Source organism: Osmerus mordax, chromosome 8 (assembly GCF_038355195.1).
Source record: "Osmerus mordax isolate fOsmMor3 chromosome 8, fOsmMor3.pri, whole genome shotgun sequence".
Lineage (NCBI taxonomy): Eukaryota > Metazoa > Chordata > Actinopteri > Osmeriformes > Osmeridae > Osmerus > Osmerus mordax.
In genome coordinates, this window is record NC_090057.1 from 10,405,202 (window position 1) to 10,426,785 (window position 21,584).

General features: G+C 51.9%; 2 protein-coding genes across 3 annotated transcripts in view; one reads left to right on the plus strand and one right to left on the minus strand.

Annotated features, from left to right (window-relative positions):
- Nucleotides 1-450: 450 nt before the first annotated feature.
- On the plus strand, nt 451-3,173 carry hebp2 (heme binding protein 2). 2 transcript variants are annotated; one of them, XM_067242020.1, is made up of 5 exons: nt 451-514; nt 856-934; nt 1,044-1,179; nt 1,868-2,051; nt 2,301-3,173. In XM_067242020.1, exons 2-5 carry the CDS (start codon nt 860-862, stop codon nt 2,485-2,487), a joined length of 582 nt encoding a protein of 193 aa, XP_067098121.1. In that variant the 5' UTR covers nt 451-514; nt 856-859; the 3' UTR covers nt 2,488-3,173. The 2 variants fall into 2 exon arrangements, with proteins under 2 accessions (XP_067098121.1, XP_067098122.1); XM_067242021.1 differs by having other exon boundaries at nt 1,044-1,116.
- A 2,092-nt stretch (nt 3,174-5,265) lies between these two features.
- Nucleotides 5,266-21,584, minus strand: part of nhsl1b (NHS-like 1b) — a 77,404-nt gene continuing 61,085 nt past the window's right edge. Inside the window, 6 exon segments of the mRNA XM_067242228.1 lie at nt 5,266-7,622; nt 10,841-10,967; nt 12,872-15,534; nt 15,536-16,277; nt 18,118-18,249; nt 19,433-19,625. Coding sequence (XP_067098329.1) covers nt 6,968-7,622; nt 10,841-10,967; nt 12,872-15,534; nt 15,536-16,277; nt 18,118-18,249; nt 19,433-19,625 — 4,512 coding nt within the window. The 3' untranslated portion in view covers nt 5,266-6,967.

Genomic DNA, 21,584 nt, shown 5'->3' on the forward strand with positions numbered 1-21,584 from the left:
AATGTTTTGTGAATTTAAAATGGTTGTTTATTCAACACTGTATCTCATACATATATTATTGTATGGTCATATTTTTAGTACTGCAGGTTTTCAATATTTACTGAATCTCATGTTTCATCAAGTCAAGGGATGTTTTTACTTTTGTTTGGCAATGTAATATTTGCTATTAAAAATACTTTTTAATTGCTACATTTTAAATATGTTTTAGTTGATTTTGAGTTGCTATGAATTAATTTCAGTGCTTATTAACAATACAATGCCTTTATTACAAACCATCGTGTTGGTGTTTTGTGTGGATTCTTATTTTTTATACGAATACACGATTTCGCAATTTATAAATATGAATGACTTTTCGTTATCCAATAGCCTGGATGACCAATCAACAGCAGCCGTGTCTAAGCACCTGACGTATTACGCTCACATGTTACAAAATACATTTTACGTAAACACCACACACGAAGAAATTGTATCTGCTTGAGACACCTACACTAACCTTCATCAACTTTATTCAACGGTAAATACTATTTACTTGTCGAATGTGTGTGTATCGCAAGTTAAGGACAGTTGTGGGAGCTAGACATTTTGCAGCAAATTTGTGAAAGCACTGAAAATGTAGATAGTACTGTTGCTAGCTGGCTCGTTCAGTTGGATAACACATCCAGAATATTTGTTTTCCTGCATTGAATGAGTTGCAAGACTAGGTATGTATACTAGCTGCTGAAGTAGCTGGCTGCCCCATTCAAGGAATGTATATCTTAACGCTGTATGGCTTAGCTAGAGCTCTAGATAGCTATACTACAGACATACTACAGATCTACATTAATGAATTTCTAATCCCCGTTCTGAATACAACAGAAATATGCTAAAGGCGGTTGGACAAGTTCTTTTCTCTTCTGGTCTACAAACCCCAAAGTTTACTGCGGAGAAGAGTAAGGTACAGTAGGCGTTCGTTTTAGGTCAATAAAAGAAGCAATACAACGTTGCACAAGCCTTGGATTGTTGGCTTACCCCCATGTTTATTTGTTTATAAATGTGTGTTTTAGGGACAGGACTATGAAGTCCGTACCTATCATGCCACCAACTGGGTGAGCACCACTATCGAGGGGATGCAGCAAGGTGAAGCAATGAGCACTGGCTTTAAACGTCTCTTTCGCTTCATCCAAGGCAGCAACGAAAAGAGTATGTAGCCTACTCATTTACACAACACAAGCTTATATGAGTGGATATCTTGTATGAGGAAGGAAAGAGCAATCATGCTAGTTTTATGTAATCATAAAATGTAAGTTAAAACCCCAGTGAGACAATCATTTCAAGTTCAAAAGTGCCTGGAAGTACACCGTGGTCATTTAAATTTACTATGAGAGTTTATTGGGTCACGCACAATGTATAACTTGGAACATGTGAGTTGTTTTGCAAGTCATTTTTATGGAAAGTGTCACAGATTTAACTCTTTCATCATCTGGTTAGAGTGGGATAGTTTCCCGAATGGACAATGCAGTAATCAATGTCTCTTGTAGTGAATTTGATATCCTATCATTACGCTTTGGAAGATCTGTTTTGTTGGTGTCTCAGTGTCCCCTATGCTATTCCCTAGGTCTAGGGTCGATCAGTTTCACACTTAAAATGCATTCACTACATATTACCTACCTGTTGGCCGTGAGCATGTAATGAATAAATCGTCATTTCATTTAGCAGACACTTTTATCCTCAGCAACTGACAGCACAGGGGGCTTCGAACCTGCCAGTTCTGCAGTTCAAGTGCTCAAACTACCGAGCTATACCCACCCTCTTTAATAATCAATTCAAGCAGTCCTTAAATGTGTGTGTGTGTTTGAATGTGTGTGTGTGTGTTTCTCTCGTGTTCTAGACGTAAAGGTGGAAATGACGGCCCCCGTGTCGTGTTTGGTAAACCCCGGGGCCGGCCCGGCTTGTGAGACCTCCTTCACCGTGTCTTTCTTCATCCCGGAAGAGCATCAGGCTGACCCGCCCCGGCCCACCGACTTGGAGAACATCTTCGTGGAGAACAGGAAGCAGTTCACTGCCTACGTCAGGTACGCGGAACACCATGACACCCGAGTGTAAAGGCTTCTCTGTGCTCCAACAGACATGACCGAGCGAAACACTTGGTGAGGTGGACATTGAAGGAGAGATCACAGTGCCTTCTAAAACACTGCGGGGGAAAAACTTCAACAGAGTAATAATATTTGTGCAAAACTTAAGTAACCGTGAGCTCGTAGTATCTTTACTCTCTACTTCCTGAAGTAAGATCTATGTATTTAATCCTGACAACTTTTACTTAGGACCTACGGAGGTTTCTCTAATGAACAGAAGAGCCGTGAGGAGCTTCTGAGACTTGTGGAGAGCCTTCAGAGGGACGGCGCGCCCTACAAAGAAACGCCGTACTACATCGCTGGCTACGACAGCCCCTTCAAACTGACCAATCGCACGAACGAGGTCTGGATCCTCAAGAAAGAAGATGGGGAGTAGGGGGGGGGGGGGGGGGGGGGTGACAGGTTGCGGTGGAAGAACACAGGCTTCCTACATTCCACTGGTGTGGGATCGATTTTACAGCTTAATGGGATGGACCGTAGGTGCCTCTCCAATGTAGGTTTAGGTGACTTAGGTGAAATAGAGAGAAAAACAGTGCGACGTGTTTGTTTGTTTTATGCTTTGAATCTGAAGGTTATTAAAGGGATGGCTTGTTTTTAGATCATGTGTAAGCCTTAACTGGCCTTAACTAACTAAATGGTCAGTTTATAAAACAATTACGCAAATCTTTTTATGGCAGTTTTACATAATGCACTTTGACTATGGACACCGCTACTACTTACTGTATTAGTGACCAGTTATACACATCAAAATGCACTGAGGTTAATGTGTGCCTATGTCATAATGAATGTTTAACTATTTTCTTATTGATAGATATGCCAAAAGCTAATTGGTGCCTTTTATATCCTTTTATCATAATTGTATGTAAACATAAAACAGATGGTCTATTGTGAGCAATGTATTGTGGGTGTATCCACACTGAAATATTTAAAGGATATGTCTACATCATGTTATGAATGAAGAATAACAGGATGAATACATTTACTCAACTATTTCCATTAGGGTTGGGAATCTTTTGGTATGCTCTGTGTACTTCCACGGAAATTAAACAGTTTGACATGCTGTATTGGACATTTAATTGAAGTGTGACAGGAAAAGAATGGAGAGGGAGTAAGACATACAGAAAAGGGTGAAGGCTGGATTTGAACCCAGACTGTTGCGGTACTGACCCAGCTTTCAGAGAATGAGCCTCAGAGGCTTCCTGCAAAGTTACTTTCTACAAGACAGTGTAATTGCCCTTATGACACTTCTAAATGCCAAAGGAAATTATACGTTTTGTTTCTGCTAATGGCAAGTTATAAAACAGAATACTCTGCCTTCTAATCATACCAAAAAATAAATTGTGAATCGCTAGAAGACTGAATCGTGATTCATATGTGAATCTTTTTTTTCCCCCCACCCCTAATTTCCATTCACCTGATGTGTTTGTGTGTTCTTTGTAACCTCGATGTGGGTTCAGATCCAGAGGCACACAGGTGTGGCCTACATGCTCTGAAGGTCGTGACCTTTAGCTGCGGCAGTTGTGCAATCCTCTCCCCACCATCATCTCTCCCTTGTCCTCCCTGCTCCCCTCCCTCCACACCATCAGAGACACGCTGAGTCATTGCCTTTATTTTGGGAGGATTGTTCCCAATATCATGTTCAGACACTCAGCAGAAACAAAGCTGAACACCCCCCCCCTCCCCTGCACAGTCAGATACCGTTTGTTGTGCTCCTAAGGAGAGGTATTTCTCTAGTCATGATGCTCCTATCTGTGGTGTGAACTGTAGGCATGACGTCGATCTCGTCTTGTCATTTCCTTGAAATGAGGCTGTTGTTATTTGCTGGAAAAGCCAACAGAAAGGTCAGGAAGCTGGAATAAAATGCTAATCGGATCATCCATGATTGAGCCAAGCTCCTCCACTTTGACATCTAGTACATTTTCATCACACTCATAACAAGCCAAGGCAGTGCTGTTCTCTTACCGGTGCTGCGTGGGTGGGGGGGCTGTCTCAAAGCACAGGGACGGAGAAGGACCAGCGGGGGAAGGGGCCTATATGCGGTGATTATGGGTAGGAGGTGGTATATTGATTCATGTGTGAGTGATATGTAGAGTGGGTTGTCTGGAATAACCAGGCAGAGATTGATCCACACAGTTGAATATATGAGCTGGTAAACGGAGTTTACAGTGAATGACAGGCAATGGCATGACTTGAAAATATTGAAAAACTATTGATGGATGACAGAGGTGGGAAGAAATGTTTCCCTCCCTGGGAATGCACTGGTGATGGGCTGTACCTGAGAGTTAAAAAGGCTCAAAGCTGAACAGGGTGAAAACTAAATCCATCAGTAATGACATATGACGAGGGCATACACTGTGGTGGGATGTTTCGACATTGTCATTGTAGGTGGAGACAGTTTGGATGAAGCTGCATTTTGTACACAGGCGCATAGTGGTTCAGCTTGCAGTCGCCACCAGTTGGATATTATGGGATGCCAGATGATGCAGTGTTGCTAATCGGACATCCAGACTCCTGAGAAGGACACAAGTGATAACCCTGTTGGGAGAGGAGGGGAGGAGGGGAGGAGGAAGAGGGAGGAGGAGAGGTGTGACCGATGGCCTCCAGAGCTCCCAGGATGATGGACGAGTGTGGGCGCCATGGCTACGGCACTAATGAGGCGGTGATTTGGTGCGGCGGGCTGGCAGATGGCCGTGAATCAGAGGTGGAGCAAGGGAGCGAGAGAGACCAGACAAGAGGCACGGCCTTTAAATATCACCTTGTTTTATAACGCAGACATCCACAAGACGATCAGCAGTATGCCTACACCTCCATATACACACACCTGTTTATCCACTCCTCCACCGAGCCTGATTTTGTCTCTCGCTCTCCTCCTCCTCCTCTGCCTCAACTTGCTGGGATTGAGACGTTGTGAATGCCTGTCATGTGGGGCTGGGGGGAGGGGGGGGCAGTCCATCATGGCTGGGTCGGAGTTGGCCAGGACACACTCTGGTCACAGGTGATTAAACATGGGCCATTACGGCTGTTAGAAGGTTATGAGTCTGCCGCCTGTCGCCTCCTCTTGGAACACACAGCACCAGACCGACGAGCAGTCGAGGCACCAGAGGAGGATTTTAACAACTTTAATACGTGAACAAATAATAACATGACACTTGCGTTGTGACGTATGTTTTTTTTATTATTTATTTTGTTGTTACCTTTTCGTTCAACTTGAGTTTGGAAAGGTTGCAAATTAGAGTTGGTATTCGTAAACCTGTCCTTTTCTGACTGTGGGGAACTAAGCAGACCACAGAGTGGATAAGAGAGGGCTCTCCAGTCCCCTCTCACCCAACACTCTCCTCAATCCCGCCCCCCGTCTCACCACCGATTGGCTAGACCAGGGGGCCATCACTGTCGCAGTCACACTAATCGTAAATAAATAGCCTACAAAAGGAAACCACTCCCTTGACAAGGGCTCTAAAAATGAATACGTACAGGTTTTTTGAAAATAAGTCAAAACATAACCATGTATTTACACAAAGAACCATATGAAACTGCAGAGGAAAAGGAAATAGGTAGAAAGGTCAACATCATGATGGTAACTGCGTGATCCTCAGCCCTAGATAAAGGATCTAATAGATCACCTCTCCAAACTACTAAATATTGTCAAAATTCAAGATTGTGTCCATTTCAGGATATCAGGCTACATTTAATGGTTAAATTCTTTGGTAACCACAATGATCACAAACAAAACAGGACAGCAAATAAACAAATATATTTTCTGTTTACTTTTTAAGATTCCTTCTTAAATTCCAAATGGTTGACTTAAGACAGCCTTAATAAAACAATTTCTAACACATGGTTTTTAAAATATCACAACAAACAGAGAAAGAAGAACACAAATAGACAGTGCAAAATCTACAAACTAAAAATTCAAACACCAAAGGTTTTCCAAACCTTCACTGAAAATGCAACGTTTGTCTGTGTCAATGCAGGCCCAGCCGCTGTCCTTGAGTGCCTTCACCTGTCCACCCCCAGTGCCACTCTCAGCCCCTCTGCACTTTCCGTTGACCACTGAAGAACTGCAGGCCTGCAAACCTAACTTCAACGTGTTGAAACCTGATGAGGACTGTAGCTGGAGCAGTTTCCTGGAACCCTTGCTGATGTACCGTTGCGTTCCGCCCAGTGTTTTAAAAATCTTCTACCTTCTACAGTAGACTGGCAAGCCACGGTGTTCTAGAACACTCTAGAGCTAAGCTGACAGAAGCAATGAGCAGAACTACAAGGCTTTTTTACAGCAAGCCCCTTAGTACACTTTCAAATAACTGACCACTCTGTCTGACTGCCAAGCTAAGAGCACCACTGCAGCGAAAACAAAGAAAAGAAAAGTCCTTCATTTCACTTTCGCTTTGTCCCAGTCCTTGGAGAAACCTTCTAAAACCTAAAGGACCACCTGCATTCACTCAGCAGAACCACCACATCTCTAACAGGAGAACAAAATCAAAAGGTGAAAACCAACCAAGAACCCCAGGCTTTGGAGAAGAGCTACGATTACTGTTTGTAACACAAAGGAGCGATGAAAAGAAGCAGAAATGAAATTGTAGGGACCCCAACGGAAACACAAAGTAGCGGAAAAAAGCTGCAGTTGAACTGGCCTCCACTTCAGACTTGAGTCCAGCCCCGGCCCAGTTTCTGAGGGCTCCTGGGCCTCTAAGGTCCGCGTCCACAGGTCCAGAACCCGACTGGACTTGGAACCAGGCAGGGCGGGCGCAAGGGCTTCACAGTCTGAGGAGAGGCCCCCCCCCCTTCGGCTCCTCCCCCTCCCACTCGACAGCGAATGAGTTCAGATCCCCAGATGTGGGGCGGCGGGGGCCTGCCCTCTAACTGCTGCCCTCCTCAGATAAAGTGCCGTTGTAGGAGTTGTGCAGCAGGGGGCTGAGCCGGCAGGCCGGACTGTCCGCGTACTCGCTCTCGGCCAGCTCGCCCTCGCGCTCGCAGATCACCGTCATGGGGCTGCTGAGGAGCCGGTTGCGGGCGTTGTACTTGCTGCTGGCGGCGGAGGGCGGCGTGCGCGAGCGTCCGTACCTCATCCCGCCGAAGGACATGGGCGAGGAGGGGGACGAGGGCGCGGAGAGGGCGAGGCCCTCGCCGCGGTGCCACTCCTCCGCTGCCCTTTTGCCGCGGCCCGGCGAGCCGCAGGGGCTGAGTGGGCTGGTGGGCGAGGAGGGCGGGTCCAGCGAGGACTCGGAGCGCGTGCGCTGGAAGCGCGGGTCGGTGGAGCGCAGCATCTCGGCGGCGGACATGCGGAAGCTGGTCTCGGAGCGGCTGCCCTTCTTCAGGAGCAGGGCCTTGAACGTGTCGCTGCTGGTGGCCGACTTGCGCAGGTTCCTCTGGATGGAGCCCGACGGGCGGGGGAGGGAGGCGGTCAGGCTGGGGGAGGTCATCCCCGTGGGGGTGACGGGGGGAGACGGGGTGTGGCCCTGGGACTTGTCGTCCTCTGACGACTCCTTACGACCCAAAACCTTCCTTTTGGACCTGCAGATGGAGAGAGAGAAGGTTAGCATGGTGCTAGAGGAGACAATTAAGGAGAGTTATCAGAGCAGGATTAGTTATGCTGATGTAAGAGAGCTGACGGGGAGAGAAATGATGAAAGAGTCTTGTAGAAGGCAGGGCAGGAGAGAGGGTAGAGCGAGGCTATCATAATTGCAATCATTCATGGTTGCAATTATTCTCTCATTGACCAAATGCTTGGCTGCTCCACATTCTTGGAGCCTTGTAACAGTTAAAGAGTCAACACCAGCCTTCGCTCAGCGCATTGATTTCGTATTTTATTTTGAAATGTAAAACGTGGCATTCGAACCATGTCCCAATTTTGCCAAGTGTCAACAATGCCCCCACCCCCCACCCCCAACAATCCCAGAGTGCAACACCGGCAAAAGCCACACAGAAGCAGGGAAAACAGTTGACGGAATGAGTGATGGGCTATAGTGGGGAAGTGCTTTTTTATCTTTAATATAACGGCAATAACTTTACAGAAACGGCTGACGTTGCAGCTCTGAAGAAGCCCTTTGAGGTGGGCACAATGGAATTAATCAACAGCACAAACTGGGAAAACTGCCCAAAGCCTTTTTAATCACCAGACACTTCAGCATCCTCAACAGCAGGGGGAGCTATCGAAGCCCGCCTTGTAACGAACACATACAAGCCAGTTTGAGGTCTGCTTAGCCATCCCTGTAGTAAGCATTGTGCTTAAACCGGGACTAGCAGGAGGCATGGGATTAGCGCAGGGGGGGAAAACAGCATCATTAATCGAGTCCAGTGGTTGTGCTGCTGGATTAGGACGTTAATCTGAAGCCAGCTTCACCACAGGGATGGCTAATCACAGTGCCGGGCTACTTGCCCACTCCGCACCGCTCCAACCGGGGGGGGCTCTCGCCCTGCGGACCCCTGCTACCAGGGAGGAAGAGGAACAGGACGAGGAGGAGGAAGAGGAGCGAAGGGGCGGGGGGGGGGGGGGGGGTAGACATGATAAAAGGGATTTGTTGGAAAAGGAGAGGGAGGGTGAAGGAGGTGGGGTGGGGGGGAAGACCCAGTATTTAATCCCCGATCAGATCCAGAATTAAGAGGTTTAAATCCATTCTCTTCAAACAGAGGACACAGACACCACAATACCCCGGAAGGAGAGGGGATGAAGATGGAAGTCGGACGGACAGGGGTGACAAGGGGCCATAGCTACAGGGGCAGCTTCATCTTCAGTGGACACAAAACAAAACGCGTGTGATGCAGTAGGACATAACAGCGGAAACGGCCAGTGGAAAGCCTGCATCCGGAAACCTAAATCCGACCTTGACACGGGCGTAGTGCCACAGTCCCCCGAGATCTCCTGCAGCACATCAGCCCCCAGGTTAGAGAGGCAGCGGATTACGCAACGCCTCCCTGCCTCACACCTGACTATGCTGGGATATGGAGGCAGCAGCAGAGACACATCTGAGTGGCATGACTGATGCTGCCCAAGCCTCTGAACTCCACACAAACAACCCCAGACATGTAGCCCTGGGAGGGGGGGGGGGGGGGGGCTTTTCACAGAAAGAGAGAGGGTAAAGGGAAAGAGGGATGACGAAAGAGAAGATGTAGATCCAGTGTGCTCGCAGGAAAAAACAAACACACAAGTCTTCCATCTAGGTTTTCAGGGCTGCATTGATTTTGTTTTGTCCAAATCCTTCAAGCCAGCTCAACTCCCGCTGGGATTGGGAAAACAATTCATTCAGGTTTTAATCATGCTATCGTCCTCCATTTCTCTCTCTCTCTGTTTGCATTTGTGCGTGATGGAGAGAGTGGAGAGAGAGAACTACAGAGAGAGAGTGAGAGGATAAGAAGACAAACAGTTGGATTTACCTCCTCTTAGAAGCAGCAGCTGGTGATCAGGCCGTGTCTATCTACTCTCCTGCATCCTCTCCAGTCTGCTATCCTGTCTTCTCTCTTGTCTACTGTCCAGTCTACTATCCTGTCTTCTCTCTAGTCTACTTTCCAGTCTACTCTCCTGTTTTCTCTAGTCTACTATCCAGTCTAGTCCAGTCTTTTATCCTGTCTTCTCTCTAGTCTACTATCCTGTCTCCTTTCCAGCCCTTTCTTTCTCAGGACAAACCCAGCTTGAGTGAGGACTAACTACTGTGTATGTTTGCTATATTACATGGAGGAGCCTAGACACACACACATACAGACACACACACAAAGCCAGAAGAAATCAAATCCCCTGGAATGAAATCCTGTGACGCTCTGGAAAACTCCACGGCACGTGACCTGGATGAGCACACACACACACACACAAACACACACACACAGAGGCGGGTAGCGTGAGTGATATATGTGTGTTCCTTTTGAACATGTACATCATGTATGAGACCGTAGAGAGTATGGGCGGACTGGAACAGAGTGTACAGGAGAGAGAGAGAGAGAGAGAGATATATATATAGAGATGTAAGAGAGAAAGAAAGAGCAAAAGAGAGCGCGAAAGAGAGAGAGAGCGAAGGTCAGGGAGATATAAGAGATAGAGAGACCCACACTTTGGAGTGAAAGAGAGACTAAGAGAGAAAAGAGAACACGTTCTCCGTCAGCCTCTAACCTAGATGAGGACCAGGGGGTGTCGACCGCATGAATAATGAATGAAGCAACAGCCTTTTCACCCACTAAGATACGCTACGGCTCCTACGCTACGGCTCCTAAGCTAGCGGGCGCTTCGACCAGGCTCCCACCAGGGACAAAACCAGCGGCGCGCAGCTTCTCCCGGTCTCCGCTGGGCGCCTCATCCTCCCAGCCAGTCCCCAGCCGCCGCTGGTCCCGGGATGACGGACACGTAACAGGGAAAGCCACTCTGCCGGCGGAGCACTCAGAGTCGCCAGAGAGCAGCCGCGTGACGGATGGGTGTGCTACGAGACGGGACAGCCCCGGCTAAAGTTATGACTGGGAGACGGAGGGGAGGAGGGCGGGAGGCACGGGGTGGGGGAGGAGTGGCGGGCCGAGGAGAGCGGTAAGACGAAGAGAAGGAGCTGTGTGGGTGTTAAGGATGGCGGTGTTGTCGTTTAAGGATGAGAGATTGTTCGAGACAGAGACTGAGAGAGAGGGAGACAGCGAGACTGACACTAGTGAATGATAAACAGGATACTGTTGAGGAGGGTGGAGTGAAGAGGAGAGAGATGGAGAGGCTGACAGGGTGAAGAGGGGATGAATAAAGAGATAGAGAGGTGCCTCTGTACCTGTGGATGGCGGCGAAGAGGTCCTCAGTGGTGCGTGGGCGTGTGGGGGTCACCATGTCCCCCGAGCGGACCCCGTTCGTGGTGGGGGCCAGTGGAGAGTCAGCCGTTCTGGGGTCAAACACTTCACCTGAGATAGAAGGAGGAAGTGTTAAAACAGGTCAATCATCAAAACAGTGCGCACACACACAGACACACACAAGTGAATTAAGACGTGCATACACATCGCTCCGTTATCTCACCCGGAAAAGAAATGCACAGATGTCCACACGCGTGTCCTCCACACACACACACACACAAACAGACGCACACAGACTGACAGCAACAGTGGAACAAGCAATACACACACACACAAACCCAGAGATCACACACAAAGTGGCGGTCAGTTATCCAGCGGCAGCAGCCTATGAGATGGAAGGATATTTGGAAGTGGCGCTGGTCTGTTCTCCTTACATTCTCTCTCTCCTTTATAAATCCATCTCTCCTCTAGTTCAGCGTCTCTCCTCCTCCCTCGCTCATGTCAGCACTCCCAGTGCCTGAGCCGCTGCAGGCGATCTCACGTTACGCTCCCCCCCCCTCCCTCTTTGCCTACCTCCCTCCCCCCATCTCTTCTCCCCTCCCCTATGAGACAGTGGGCCCCTCCCCCTCTTCCCTTCCCCCCCCCCCTCCCCTGAACAGGCCTCCCCCGGGACTGCTGCCCCCTCCCTTACCTCAGAGAGGGAGAGAGGGAGGGAGGGAGAGAAGTAAGGAGGGCACGACAGTGAGAAACAGCGAGGGAGAGAACAGTAGCAGAGGATCGGACACGGAGGGTGAGAGCGAGTGATAGATGAAGAGCAAAGTGGAGGAAAAAAAATAGATCCTTGGAAATCAGGATGAATTGGATGGAGGGAGGCAGACAGATGGAGAAACAGAAGCCGGGATAAGGTAAAATAAAGGAGGGAGAGAGAGAGAGAAAGAGAGAGAAAGAGAGAGAAAAGCGGGACAGTGAGAAAGGTGGGGAACGCTGAGAGTGCTTGGGAGGGAGAGGATGGACAGCTGTATAGTAAGTGAGTGAGAGAGCGAGAGAGAGAGAGAGAGAGAGAGAGGGACAGGGAGGTAGAGAGAGGATAAATCCAAGCGGCTGCCGCAGTGGTGTCCCTCACTAAGCCCTTCCACCCAGAGGAGGAGGAGGAGGCCGGGGTGAGCTCCAGGGTCCCTCAATGACACTCTACAGTCAACCACAGGCTAACGCCTCATTAGCATTGGGTGTGAGAAGTTTATAGGCCTAGTGATTAGCATGCTAAAGACTAGGCTACGCTAAGCTTCACAAACAGAAAACTCAACAGAAAACGTCCTCCATCTCTACACGCTGGATGCCTTGCACCTAAGGCCAAATCGAAATGAGATCTAATGGCTGGCACAACAACCGTCCGTTTGAAGAGAATAGACATGCTTGTTGTCTACCCCTCAGGCATTTCTTTCTGAAGGAAAAGCCGTACATTTGAGATCATATCAGACGCTGCAATTTGCAGCGTGTCTCTAAACCTTTTTCCGCCTCTCAAGAGTCTAAAAAAAGGCTTTCAGATCCCAATACAGACGGCTCTCTAGGGTAGGATCAAGGAAATGGGGGGGGGGGGGGGGCTGCCCCCAATAACTGCCCCTTTGTACAAGCCGAAGGACGGATTTAAAGAAAGGCCGAGATGAAGGAGGTAGCTGAAGAGTGGGGTTCAACCCCAGCGATGGCTCTGAGCTTTAAAGCACAGCTCTCGTCTGAACCACTGTGACAAATACCCCCGCAACCCACATACCGAGCTAGCTCAGCGTCCACACACCGAGCTAGCTCAGTGTCCACGCAGCCAACAGCCAAACAGCCCTCGCCGTCGGCCATGGAGGATGAGGAGGGTTCTAAACTAGAACTTCAGAGGATGTGACACGTGTGGCATTCCACGAACGTTGATTTAAAATGTGTGATTGTCGCGTATTTAACATCAGGAGACGACAGTCTTATTAACAATTTTCAAAAAATGAACTTTTAACATAAGAGCTGACACTTACCGTTGTCATCATCCCTGGAGCTGACCGACCCTGTGGTGCTGCTGGCGCAGTCCTCGTCCTCGTCCTCCTCCCCTCCGGCATTTGCGTCGTCTCCTTGCCCCTGGTCGGAGCTCGTCTCCTGGGGAAGGAAGTCCTGGGACTGGGTCTCTTCCTGCGGCTCTGTAGGCTCACTGTTATCTGTCAGAGCCTCTGAACTTCCGGAGGCTTGATCCTCCTCCTTGTCATTGTCTTCCTCCTCCTCCTCCAACTCGTCCTCCTCCTCCTCCTCCACCCTTTCCCCTGCCTCACTTCCCTTTGTTTCTTCCTCTTTTTGTCTCTCTCCAGCATCTACCTGGTCCCCTGTTATGGGAGAAGGGGTGCGGGTCCCCTCCAGAAGGCTTCCTGTGCTGGGGGTGGGAAGGGGACTCTCCTCAGGAACAGGCTTGGGAGCCAGTAGGGGGCCAAGCAGGGAGAATTTGGGTTTCTTGGAGATGGTGGGGGGCTTCTGTTTTGCCGGGGAGCTTTTGGGGGTCTCCGGAGGGCTCTGGAAACGGGACTGCTGGCTGTCCTGGTCGTCGGTTGTGCCATTTGAGAGGCAGTGACTGGGCTCCTGGTGTTTACCATTGAGGGTAGCGTCCTCTGGCTGCACCTCGGTGTTACTGCGGTTCAGGGACAGCTCCTCAAAGAGCTTCGTGACAGGAGACGCGGACGGCGACTTGTGGGTGTTTTCTTCGGGAGAAGAACAGTTGAGCAGGGGGAGGACAGAGGGCAGCTGTGGTCTCCTACACTTCTCTGGAGTCGAGGGCTTCTGGGTCCAGATGTTCTCCCCTCCTGCCCTCTCAGCGCTGGGCTGATCTGGGCTGCTGACCAGCTGCTCTGGCTTCCTGACTGAGCGCAGCTGGACACTCTGAAGGGCGAAGGGGGTGACCAGCGGCTTGGAGGGCTTGCCGGCCTCCTTGACGGGGCTGGTGGCGCCGGCGGGGCTGGCCGGTCTGGCAGGTCTGAGAGCATCCTTCGCTGCTTTCAGGCTGAAGGGGGTGGCGGTGGGTGCAGCCGGAGCTGGGGCCGGGGGAGGAGGGGGAGGGGGAGGAGGGCAGGGGGCCAGGGAGGGGAAGGGAGGCGGGGGCGGGGGCTGGTTGGGGGGACAGCCGTTGAAGGAAATACTCGGGCGCATGAGGGCCTCTGGGGGGGGAGGGGGAGGGAAGTCTGGAGACGTGGAGTAGGGAGGGGGGCTCGTCGGGGTGCCTTCGGGGGTCATGGGCAGCGGAGGCGCGGGGGGCAGAGGGGGGGAGCCGGGGCTACAGTAAGGGGGGAGAGGGGGGGGGAAAGACGGGGGCGGGGAGATGGGGGTCTGGGGTGCGGAGGAGAGTGGCAGGGGCGGAGGGGGCGGAGGGGCTGGGCCGGAGTTTTTGAGAGAGTCGGAGGCGTTGGAGGAGAGGGAGGTGGAGGACGAGGAGATGGACACGGAGGAGAGGAGCGAGGACTTGCGCTCAGGCACTTTGGGCTTGGGCCGCCCCCCGGACGGGGACGTGGACCTCATGAAGGAGGGCACGGGCGTGCCTGCTGTGGGGGTGTTGGACTGGCTGGAGTAGCCGCTGGATGGCGAGGTCAGCCGGTGAACCCGGTCCGGGGACGAAGTGGTGGTTTTGGGCTTGACCGCCACCCCTCCCTCCTGGCCTGGAGCTGCTGAGCCCTGGCTGCTGCTGTGGTTGTGGACACCCACGCCTCCGTTCTGAAGAGCCCCTGGGTGGGCGCTGTTTGCCGCCGCGGTCGCGTGCCTGGAGGGGGAGTGCGGCCCCTGCTCTCCGTGGTTACGGGGGTAGTCCATGTAGTACATCCAGGACTCTGCGTAGTCGGAGCGCAGGCTGCTTGTGTCGCTGTGGGCTGGCGTCACATGGCAGAGGGAGTAGACGTTAGCCACCGCGGCCCCGTTAGCGTTAGCCGCTAGCGAGGCTGCCGAGCTGGCGACGCTCACGCTGCTCTGGCTCCGCGGGCGGAGGACCCAGGGGTCGTCGTAGTCACTGCAGGGGCTGTGCGAGGGGGACGCTCCCTTGCCCTTCCCCCCCCGGAGCCCCATCTGGAGGCTCTGCTGCAGGCTAGCGATTAGCGTCTCGTTCAGCACCGCGCTGTTCGTTCCCGCGCCAACTCCGCTAATGGCGCTGACGCCGCCCAGTGGCTTCTTGCCGCCCGGCTTGCGCCTGAGGGAGTCGGTGCGGGCCGGTGGCAGCGGCGGCTTCTTGGCCTTGCGCAGGGAGATGCTGCGAGAGAGTGAGCGGTCACTGTACAGACTGCCTCCGTCGTCCTGGTGGGCTAGCTCGCGGCACTCGTACATGCTGTGTCTGCTAGCCCGGCCGCCGGCGAGCCCGTGACCCTGGCCGCTGCCGTGGTTCCGCGAGCGCAGGCCGGAGTCCAGGTGCATGGAGGTGTAGTAGCCATCGTTGTCCTGGGAGTAGAGGGAGCTGGAGTCGGTGGTGGTGGTGGTACGAGACGAGCGCTCCAAGCTACTGTACAGGTGGTTGATGGGGGTGGAGCAGCTGGAGGTCAGAGGGCGGCGAGGCGTGACTACGTTCTCGGGCGTGTCGTAGATCCACTGGTCGTCGGCCGAGGGCGGGGGCGTGGCCGCAACGGTGCTGGCGCTGTGCATGCTGCTGTCGGAGCGTCCTGATTCGCTGGGGGTGGCGGGGGGCGAGGACTGGGCAGGTGGTGCTGTGGGTGGAGGCCAGAGAGTCAGCGTTGGAGGCCAGGCTGAGAGGCCTGGGGCTGGGGGACTGGGTGGGCTGGCCGGGGGAGTGGCGGAGGGTGATGACCTCGGCTGAGCAGGACATGGTGGCGTTGGGGATAACGGAGGTGGAGTAGGCGGCGTGGGGGGACACCATGCAGGCTGGACCCCCTCCCCACTCCCCTGTCTGGGAGCCCCTTACCTCCTGGGACCGTGGCCGGGGAAGAGTGCCTGTCCTGGGGGCATTCCTCAGATGGACCACGGTGTCGTCCACCTGGAGCTTGCCAATCTGCCTCTGGGGTGCAGTGTGGACCTCCGGCCTGATGGGAGTGCTACTGTAGATGGGGTCGGCGCTTAAAGAGACCCTGGCGCCTGGGCGGGGGAGGCTGTGAAACCTCTGGGCATCTCCGTTCAGATGGGGGGGCAGGACCAGCACCCCCGAGATGTCCCCGCTGGAGATAGACATATTTCCTGTCGAGGAGGAAGTGGAAATCCCGGCCATCTGGGCGGCGATGCCCTGTCCTCTCTGAGCGCGGATCCTCCGCATGGACGGAGGGACGATCTTCACCTCCTCGGTCTGGCAGCCCGACTCCCGGGTGTCGGAGCGGCGGAGCGTGGAGTTGACGCTCCCGACCCGTCCCAGCGTCGAGTACTGTCCCGGGATGAACATGGAATGCGGCCGGAGCTCGCCGCCTCTCCCTTTCGCCGCTGTGGAAGAACAGAAGAACGGAGAGAGAGAGAGAAGGTTAACCAGACGAAGAACCAAGCTACCCTCTATCTGTTCCTCTCTCCTCCCATCCTCTCTCTCTCTCTCTCTCTCTCTCTCTCTGTCTCTCTCCTGGCAGGCTGTCGATCAGATTAGTTGTGTCTATTGGGAGGCTAATTAATGTGATTTGCTGCGGCCCTGTCTGACGCGTTAATAACCGCCGGTCGTCTTCATTAGGGAGCAGAAGGAGGGAGGAACAGAGGAGAGAGAGAGAGACAGAGAGAAAGAAAGAGAGAGACAGAGAGAAAGAAAGAGAGAGCAGACTCCCACTATGCTTCCCTCCTAGTCTGGCTCTTGTTCCGTCTGATCGGAGGGGCGAACAATCCTCAGGGACCAGGACGGGCAGCTGGTAAGGCAACGAGCATCTGACACACGCACATGTATGTATACACACTCACACATCTATATAATCTCCTGCAGTCCCACACATATACAATTGCTGCCACACACACAGACACACACACACATCTACTCTCCTGCAGTCCCACACACATAAGCCTGCAGACACACGCGCACACACACACACACACACCCAAAGACATGCAGCACATACCGTCGCATCAATAAAAAAAAGTGAAGAATGTGTTGGAAAATAGGAGAGGATGGCTGATGCGTCTCCCATCTGTGCTGGCTTGCCTGTTGATGGCCAGACTCCCCCCGAAGACACACACACACACTCTCTTCCTCACACACACCGCCCGCGCTAAAAGGGAGAGTGACTGTTGCAGCTGTACGCAATAGATTAAGCTGCTGGTCTCGACTTCACAGGCTGCCTTGGTGCAAGCAGAGGAATTACCACAGAGCGGTAATCAAGACATTCAGCCAGCTCTGTCTTCAAAGCTCAGTCCCTATCGCCTTTACTCATCTCATCGTACAGAGAATCGACATTCTCCTGAACGCACATGACTACCCCCCCAACCCCCCACCCCGTCATATGTAAATAAACTTTGCTGTGCCCGGGGAGACTTAACAGATTTAGTTTAGCTTAGCATCTGGCTAACGTCACAGCTATGTGACCTCATTTGCTCCAAGGTCAATGAGGTCGGGCTTGAGGGTAAGAGATTATACTGGGACCATGTGGGTAGGGGGCTACCATAACAACAACTAACTATGACCAAGTAGGGTGGAGGCAGGAAGTATTCACACTCTGTATTCCTGAGTTTGGTGTTCAGTTTCACAAGATCTGTGAGGAGCTGATGCTGATGTTTGGGTTAGAACCCCCCCCCGCACACACACAGACACTTTCTCTCTTCTACTAGTGCACTCCCGTCTAGATCAGCATGGGTTCATTCCACAATCTCCAAAAGATGACAGCTTGCCAGGAGAATTTCAGGATTAGATTTTCAGCACTGTTTAGTGATGGGGCGTGTGACACACATGCCAAGAACCTTAGACGCCCTAAATATTAACACACACACAACAGACGCATGGCCCAGGGAATATGAGTTCTGAAGTGGCTGAATGTACTTGGGTTTTTCTACCATGACAGACTGCAAAGTGCAGTACTAGATATAAATATAAGATATTCTGGAAGGAGATTCTAAAATGAGTGAAAGATGACCGTACAGAGTCTATAAAGAAGATGGCAGATGAAGGGATGCCTCCATTTCTTTGAGGAGGGGAAAAGAAAAGATTCTACCAAGACACTCTACCAGAAGAGCAATCCCCTCAGCAGCTAGATGGAATGAGTGAGACTGTCTCTAACCAGGGGATGAGGACTGTGGTGGAGGCTGGATGACTACAGGTCTATGGGACAGCGAGCAGCTGGGAGTGGTTCCATACCTAGTTCCTGGTTGACGTTGTCGGGCACCCCTGAAATAGTCTTTCTGCGTTTGACCTTCGTGGGCCGGCGGGAGATCGTGTCAGTGTTAATAAGGGAGCGGCGGATGCTGGCCTGCCGGTCAAACGTTGCCCCTGGTGGCCGGGAGGGCGAGAGCAGGCAGGCGGAAAACACAGGCAACAACAATACCAGCCCGTTAGTGACTAATAAAAAAAGAGAGGCGCGTGCAAAAACATACAAGATGTCAGAAAGGGTTTGACATGCAAATCAATCCAAAAGAGAAACAGAAGGAACAAACAAAAGACAAACTTGACAAACACACACAAACATGCAGGGCACTGCAGATGGGTACACACACACACGCACATGCATGCACATACACACACACACACGTGACAACACCGAGGTTCTTAGCCTGCCCGGGGCCCTCACGGCATCTTAGGGAACTGCTCTTTCTAGAATACTCCGTTGCAGTCAACACTTTGATGGCCTTGGATTTGACACACAGTGACCATGGGTTTATACACAGTACGTTCGTTTACAGTAATTAGAGTGCCGGGGACAAGAAGCATGCTCTGCTAATTGGTCTGACACATCCTTCAGTTTGTCTGTTTCATTAGAGTTTCCTCGTTAGTACACTCCATTACACCGTCACACTACACTGGGCCAGCCTCTACACAGCCTCTACACAGCCTCTACACAGCCTCTACACAGCCCCTGCAGGAGGCTTCTGTGCTGCTACTGGGAATATGTTGTCACTGAATCTCCAACAGGGCAGCCACGCTTGGGGCCAGACTTCTCACTCAGCGTGTGTGTGTGTGTGTGTGTGTGCGTGCGTTGCTGCGGTATTGTCAGCCTCTGTCAAAGCGCTGGCAGTTTGACATGAAGTTATGTAGCTGCCTTGACCTTTGACTGCTCTGTCTAACACCGGGACGCACTGGGCATGCTCAGAACACACATACACCCCCGCTGCTGTTCCTGTATACTAGCACACGCACAAACACACACACACACACAGTAGGGAGCAAGGTCAGGTGGATAGAGAGGGACTGACGAGAGAGAAGGAAAATGGAGAGAGAACACACAGAGCGACAAAGGGGAAGACAGACAGAGAGACAGAGAAGCTAGATCCTGTGTATCCCCAACTAGAGCAACTAGAGCGCTACAGCGTTCTCTACTGTGATCGGGTTTATGAGAGGGTAGGAACACCGAAATTGGTCGAGATCATCTTCAACCCAACAGGAGACGGCCATGCTGATTCCATGGCTGGTTGGTTGCCGGGGGGACCGGTGGGGGTGGGGGGAGGGCGGGTCCTACCTGTGACGTTGATGGGGATGATGTCTGTGGGCACGGCCTGGGCCACCTGTCTCATCTTCTCCTCGGGTGTGGGAAGGGGCGGGGCCTTGGTCCACACCACCTGTCCGTCAGCCTCCGGCCCCTCCCCTTCCAGGGGGGTCTGAGGCATCATGCAGAGGAGGGACTTGTCGTCCTCCGCCGACGAGGCCGTGGACTGGAGGAGAGAGGGAGGACAGAGGGGTGAGAGGTCGGTGAGAGGAGAGAGGGAGGACAGAGTTGAGCCCAAGGTGAGGGGAAAGAGACAAGAGAGAGATGGGAAATATGTGGGGGGAGAGAAATGTGGGGAGGAAGGCTGACATCATAGAGAGGCTCAAGAAGCACAACTGAGTTTGTATGGAAAGAGGGAGAGAGAGACAGAGAGAGAGAGAGAGAGAGAGAGAGAGAGAGAGAGAGAGAGAGAGAGAGAGAGAGAGTTGCACCTGGGCCCACTGGGTCTTGGTAAACCCTTTATATGTCCTCCAGCACTGTGTTTATCATAAACAGAGTGCACATACTATTACACACACACACACATTTTATTGCCTCTCTCTGACCTTTAAAAGGCACAGGGGCTGTAAACATGTTTCACGGTCAATCATACACATATTGACAGACACTGGACACACATTCAAACCTAACTGTCAGGAGGGTTGAGAGAGAAACAGAGAGAGAAGCGTAAAAAAGTCAACAGAGGCTGGGAGATGTGTAGGTGAGAGATGCACTCATGCATCAAAATGTGTTCACGCACAGTGAGCTCCCAATCGGAGCATGCTTCAAGACGCGCCTCGCTACAGATCTGCAAGAAGACAATCACCACGGAACGCCTCCCTCACACCTGGCCTCTCTGTGTCCAGGGGCAACACACACACACACACACTCTCTTCCAGTCTGGGAGGTCAACTAGCTTCCTAGCACGGCGAAACATATTTAGTTTAACAACGAATACACTTATTTCTCTTTTGTAAAACAAAGACTAATGCCTATAGAATGCTCCTACTAATCAAAACTCAGGTCTTATTCTTTTGGTCTTGTCAAATTGCAAAAATGTGAACTCAATATCACCAGAACATCAGAGTTCTGCCAGGTACAGGAAGTGTCAGAAGGTAACCTTCCAGAAACCTTTAGAAACTTCCAGAAACGGCCCCAAACGGAGGAGACAGCATGTCCTACCTGTCTACGGCTGCATCGCCCAACACCCCCACGCCCCAACACCATAACCACGGACAACAGAGAGACACGAGTGAGAAGAGTAGTGAGAGGGGCAGAGAGAGGATGGAAGGATAGAGGACAGAAGAGGGGAATATGGGATGGATGGGGGGGGCATCACTGGTGTTGCAGTAACCCAGTTCCCTCAGTGGGAGGGCGAGCTGCCGTCACCCACGCTTAGCCTCTCTGCCCTGAGGACACGGAACAACAACAGAGACAGGGGCCATGTGTGTGTACGTGTGTGCGTACGTGTGTGTGTACGTGTGTGCGCGTTTGTGAGAGAGAGAGAGGGGGGCCCATGAGTGCTTCAGAGTTTAGGTGGTACCGGGATCTGTGTGGGAGATTGGGTGTGTGTGAGGTGAGTGACGACCCCACATAGTACGAGGTCAAAGGTCAGAAGAGAAGTGGACATTCTTGCAATACCGGGGGGGTGGGGGGGGGAGTGGAGACAATGAAGACCCTCATTAGAGCAGAGACCCCTCCAGGACCCTTCATCCTACGCTGGGTGTGGAGGGGAGGGGGTTACAGAGGGGAAAACAAGGAGGAACAAAAAGAGAGCAGAGACAGGGAAACAGAAAGACAGGAAAGGGAAACAGAGGAGAGAAGACTAGCACGGACCTCGACGGGCCATTAAAGCCCTCAGGGTCTCGTAACTCGACAATCGAGAAAACGTCATTTCAGGCCATTTCACAACAGGTCCTCCCGCTGTATCCCGTGTCTGTAGTGTGACCACAGCTCCACCCAGTGTTGGCCACCAGTATGACAGCAGGGTCGTTCTAACAAGCAGCGCTGCGCTGCGCTTCCCTCAGGGTAATTCACGTCAGCGGGCCCTAAGTGTCACTACACACATGGTAGGCCAGCCATAACAGGAACTCTGAGGCTAATGAGTTCTGGAGGGAAGGAGGAAGAGAGAGAAAAACAAGGGGAG

What these genes read in the sequence shown, in the direction of transcription:
- hebp2 (XM_067242020.1), top strand. Translation starts at nt 860, where the DNA reads ATGCTAAAGGCGGTTGGACAAGTTCTTTTCTCTTCTGGTCTACAAACC. An exon ending in CCAAGGCAGCAACGAAAAGA is followed by an intron (nt 1,180 to 1,867) that starts GTATGTAGCCTA and finishes CTCGTGTTCTAG; the next exon opens with ACGTAAAGGTGGAAATGACG. An exon ending in CAGTTCACTGCCTACGTCAG is followed by an intron (nt 2,052 to 2,300) that starts GTACGCGGAACA and finishes ACTTTTACTTAG; the next exon opens with GACCTACGGAGGTTTCTCTA.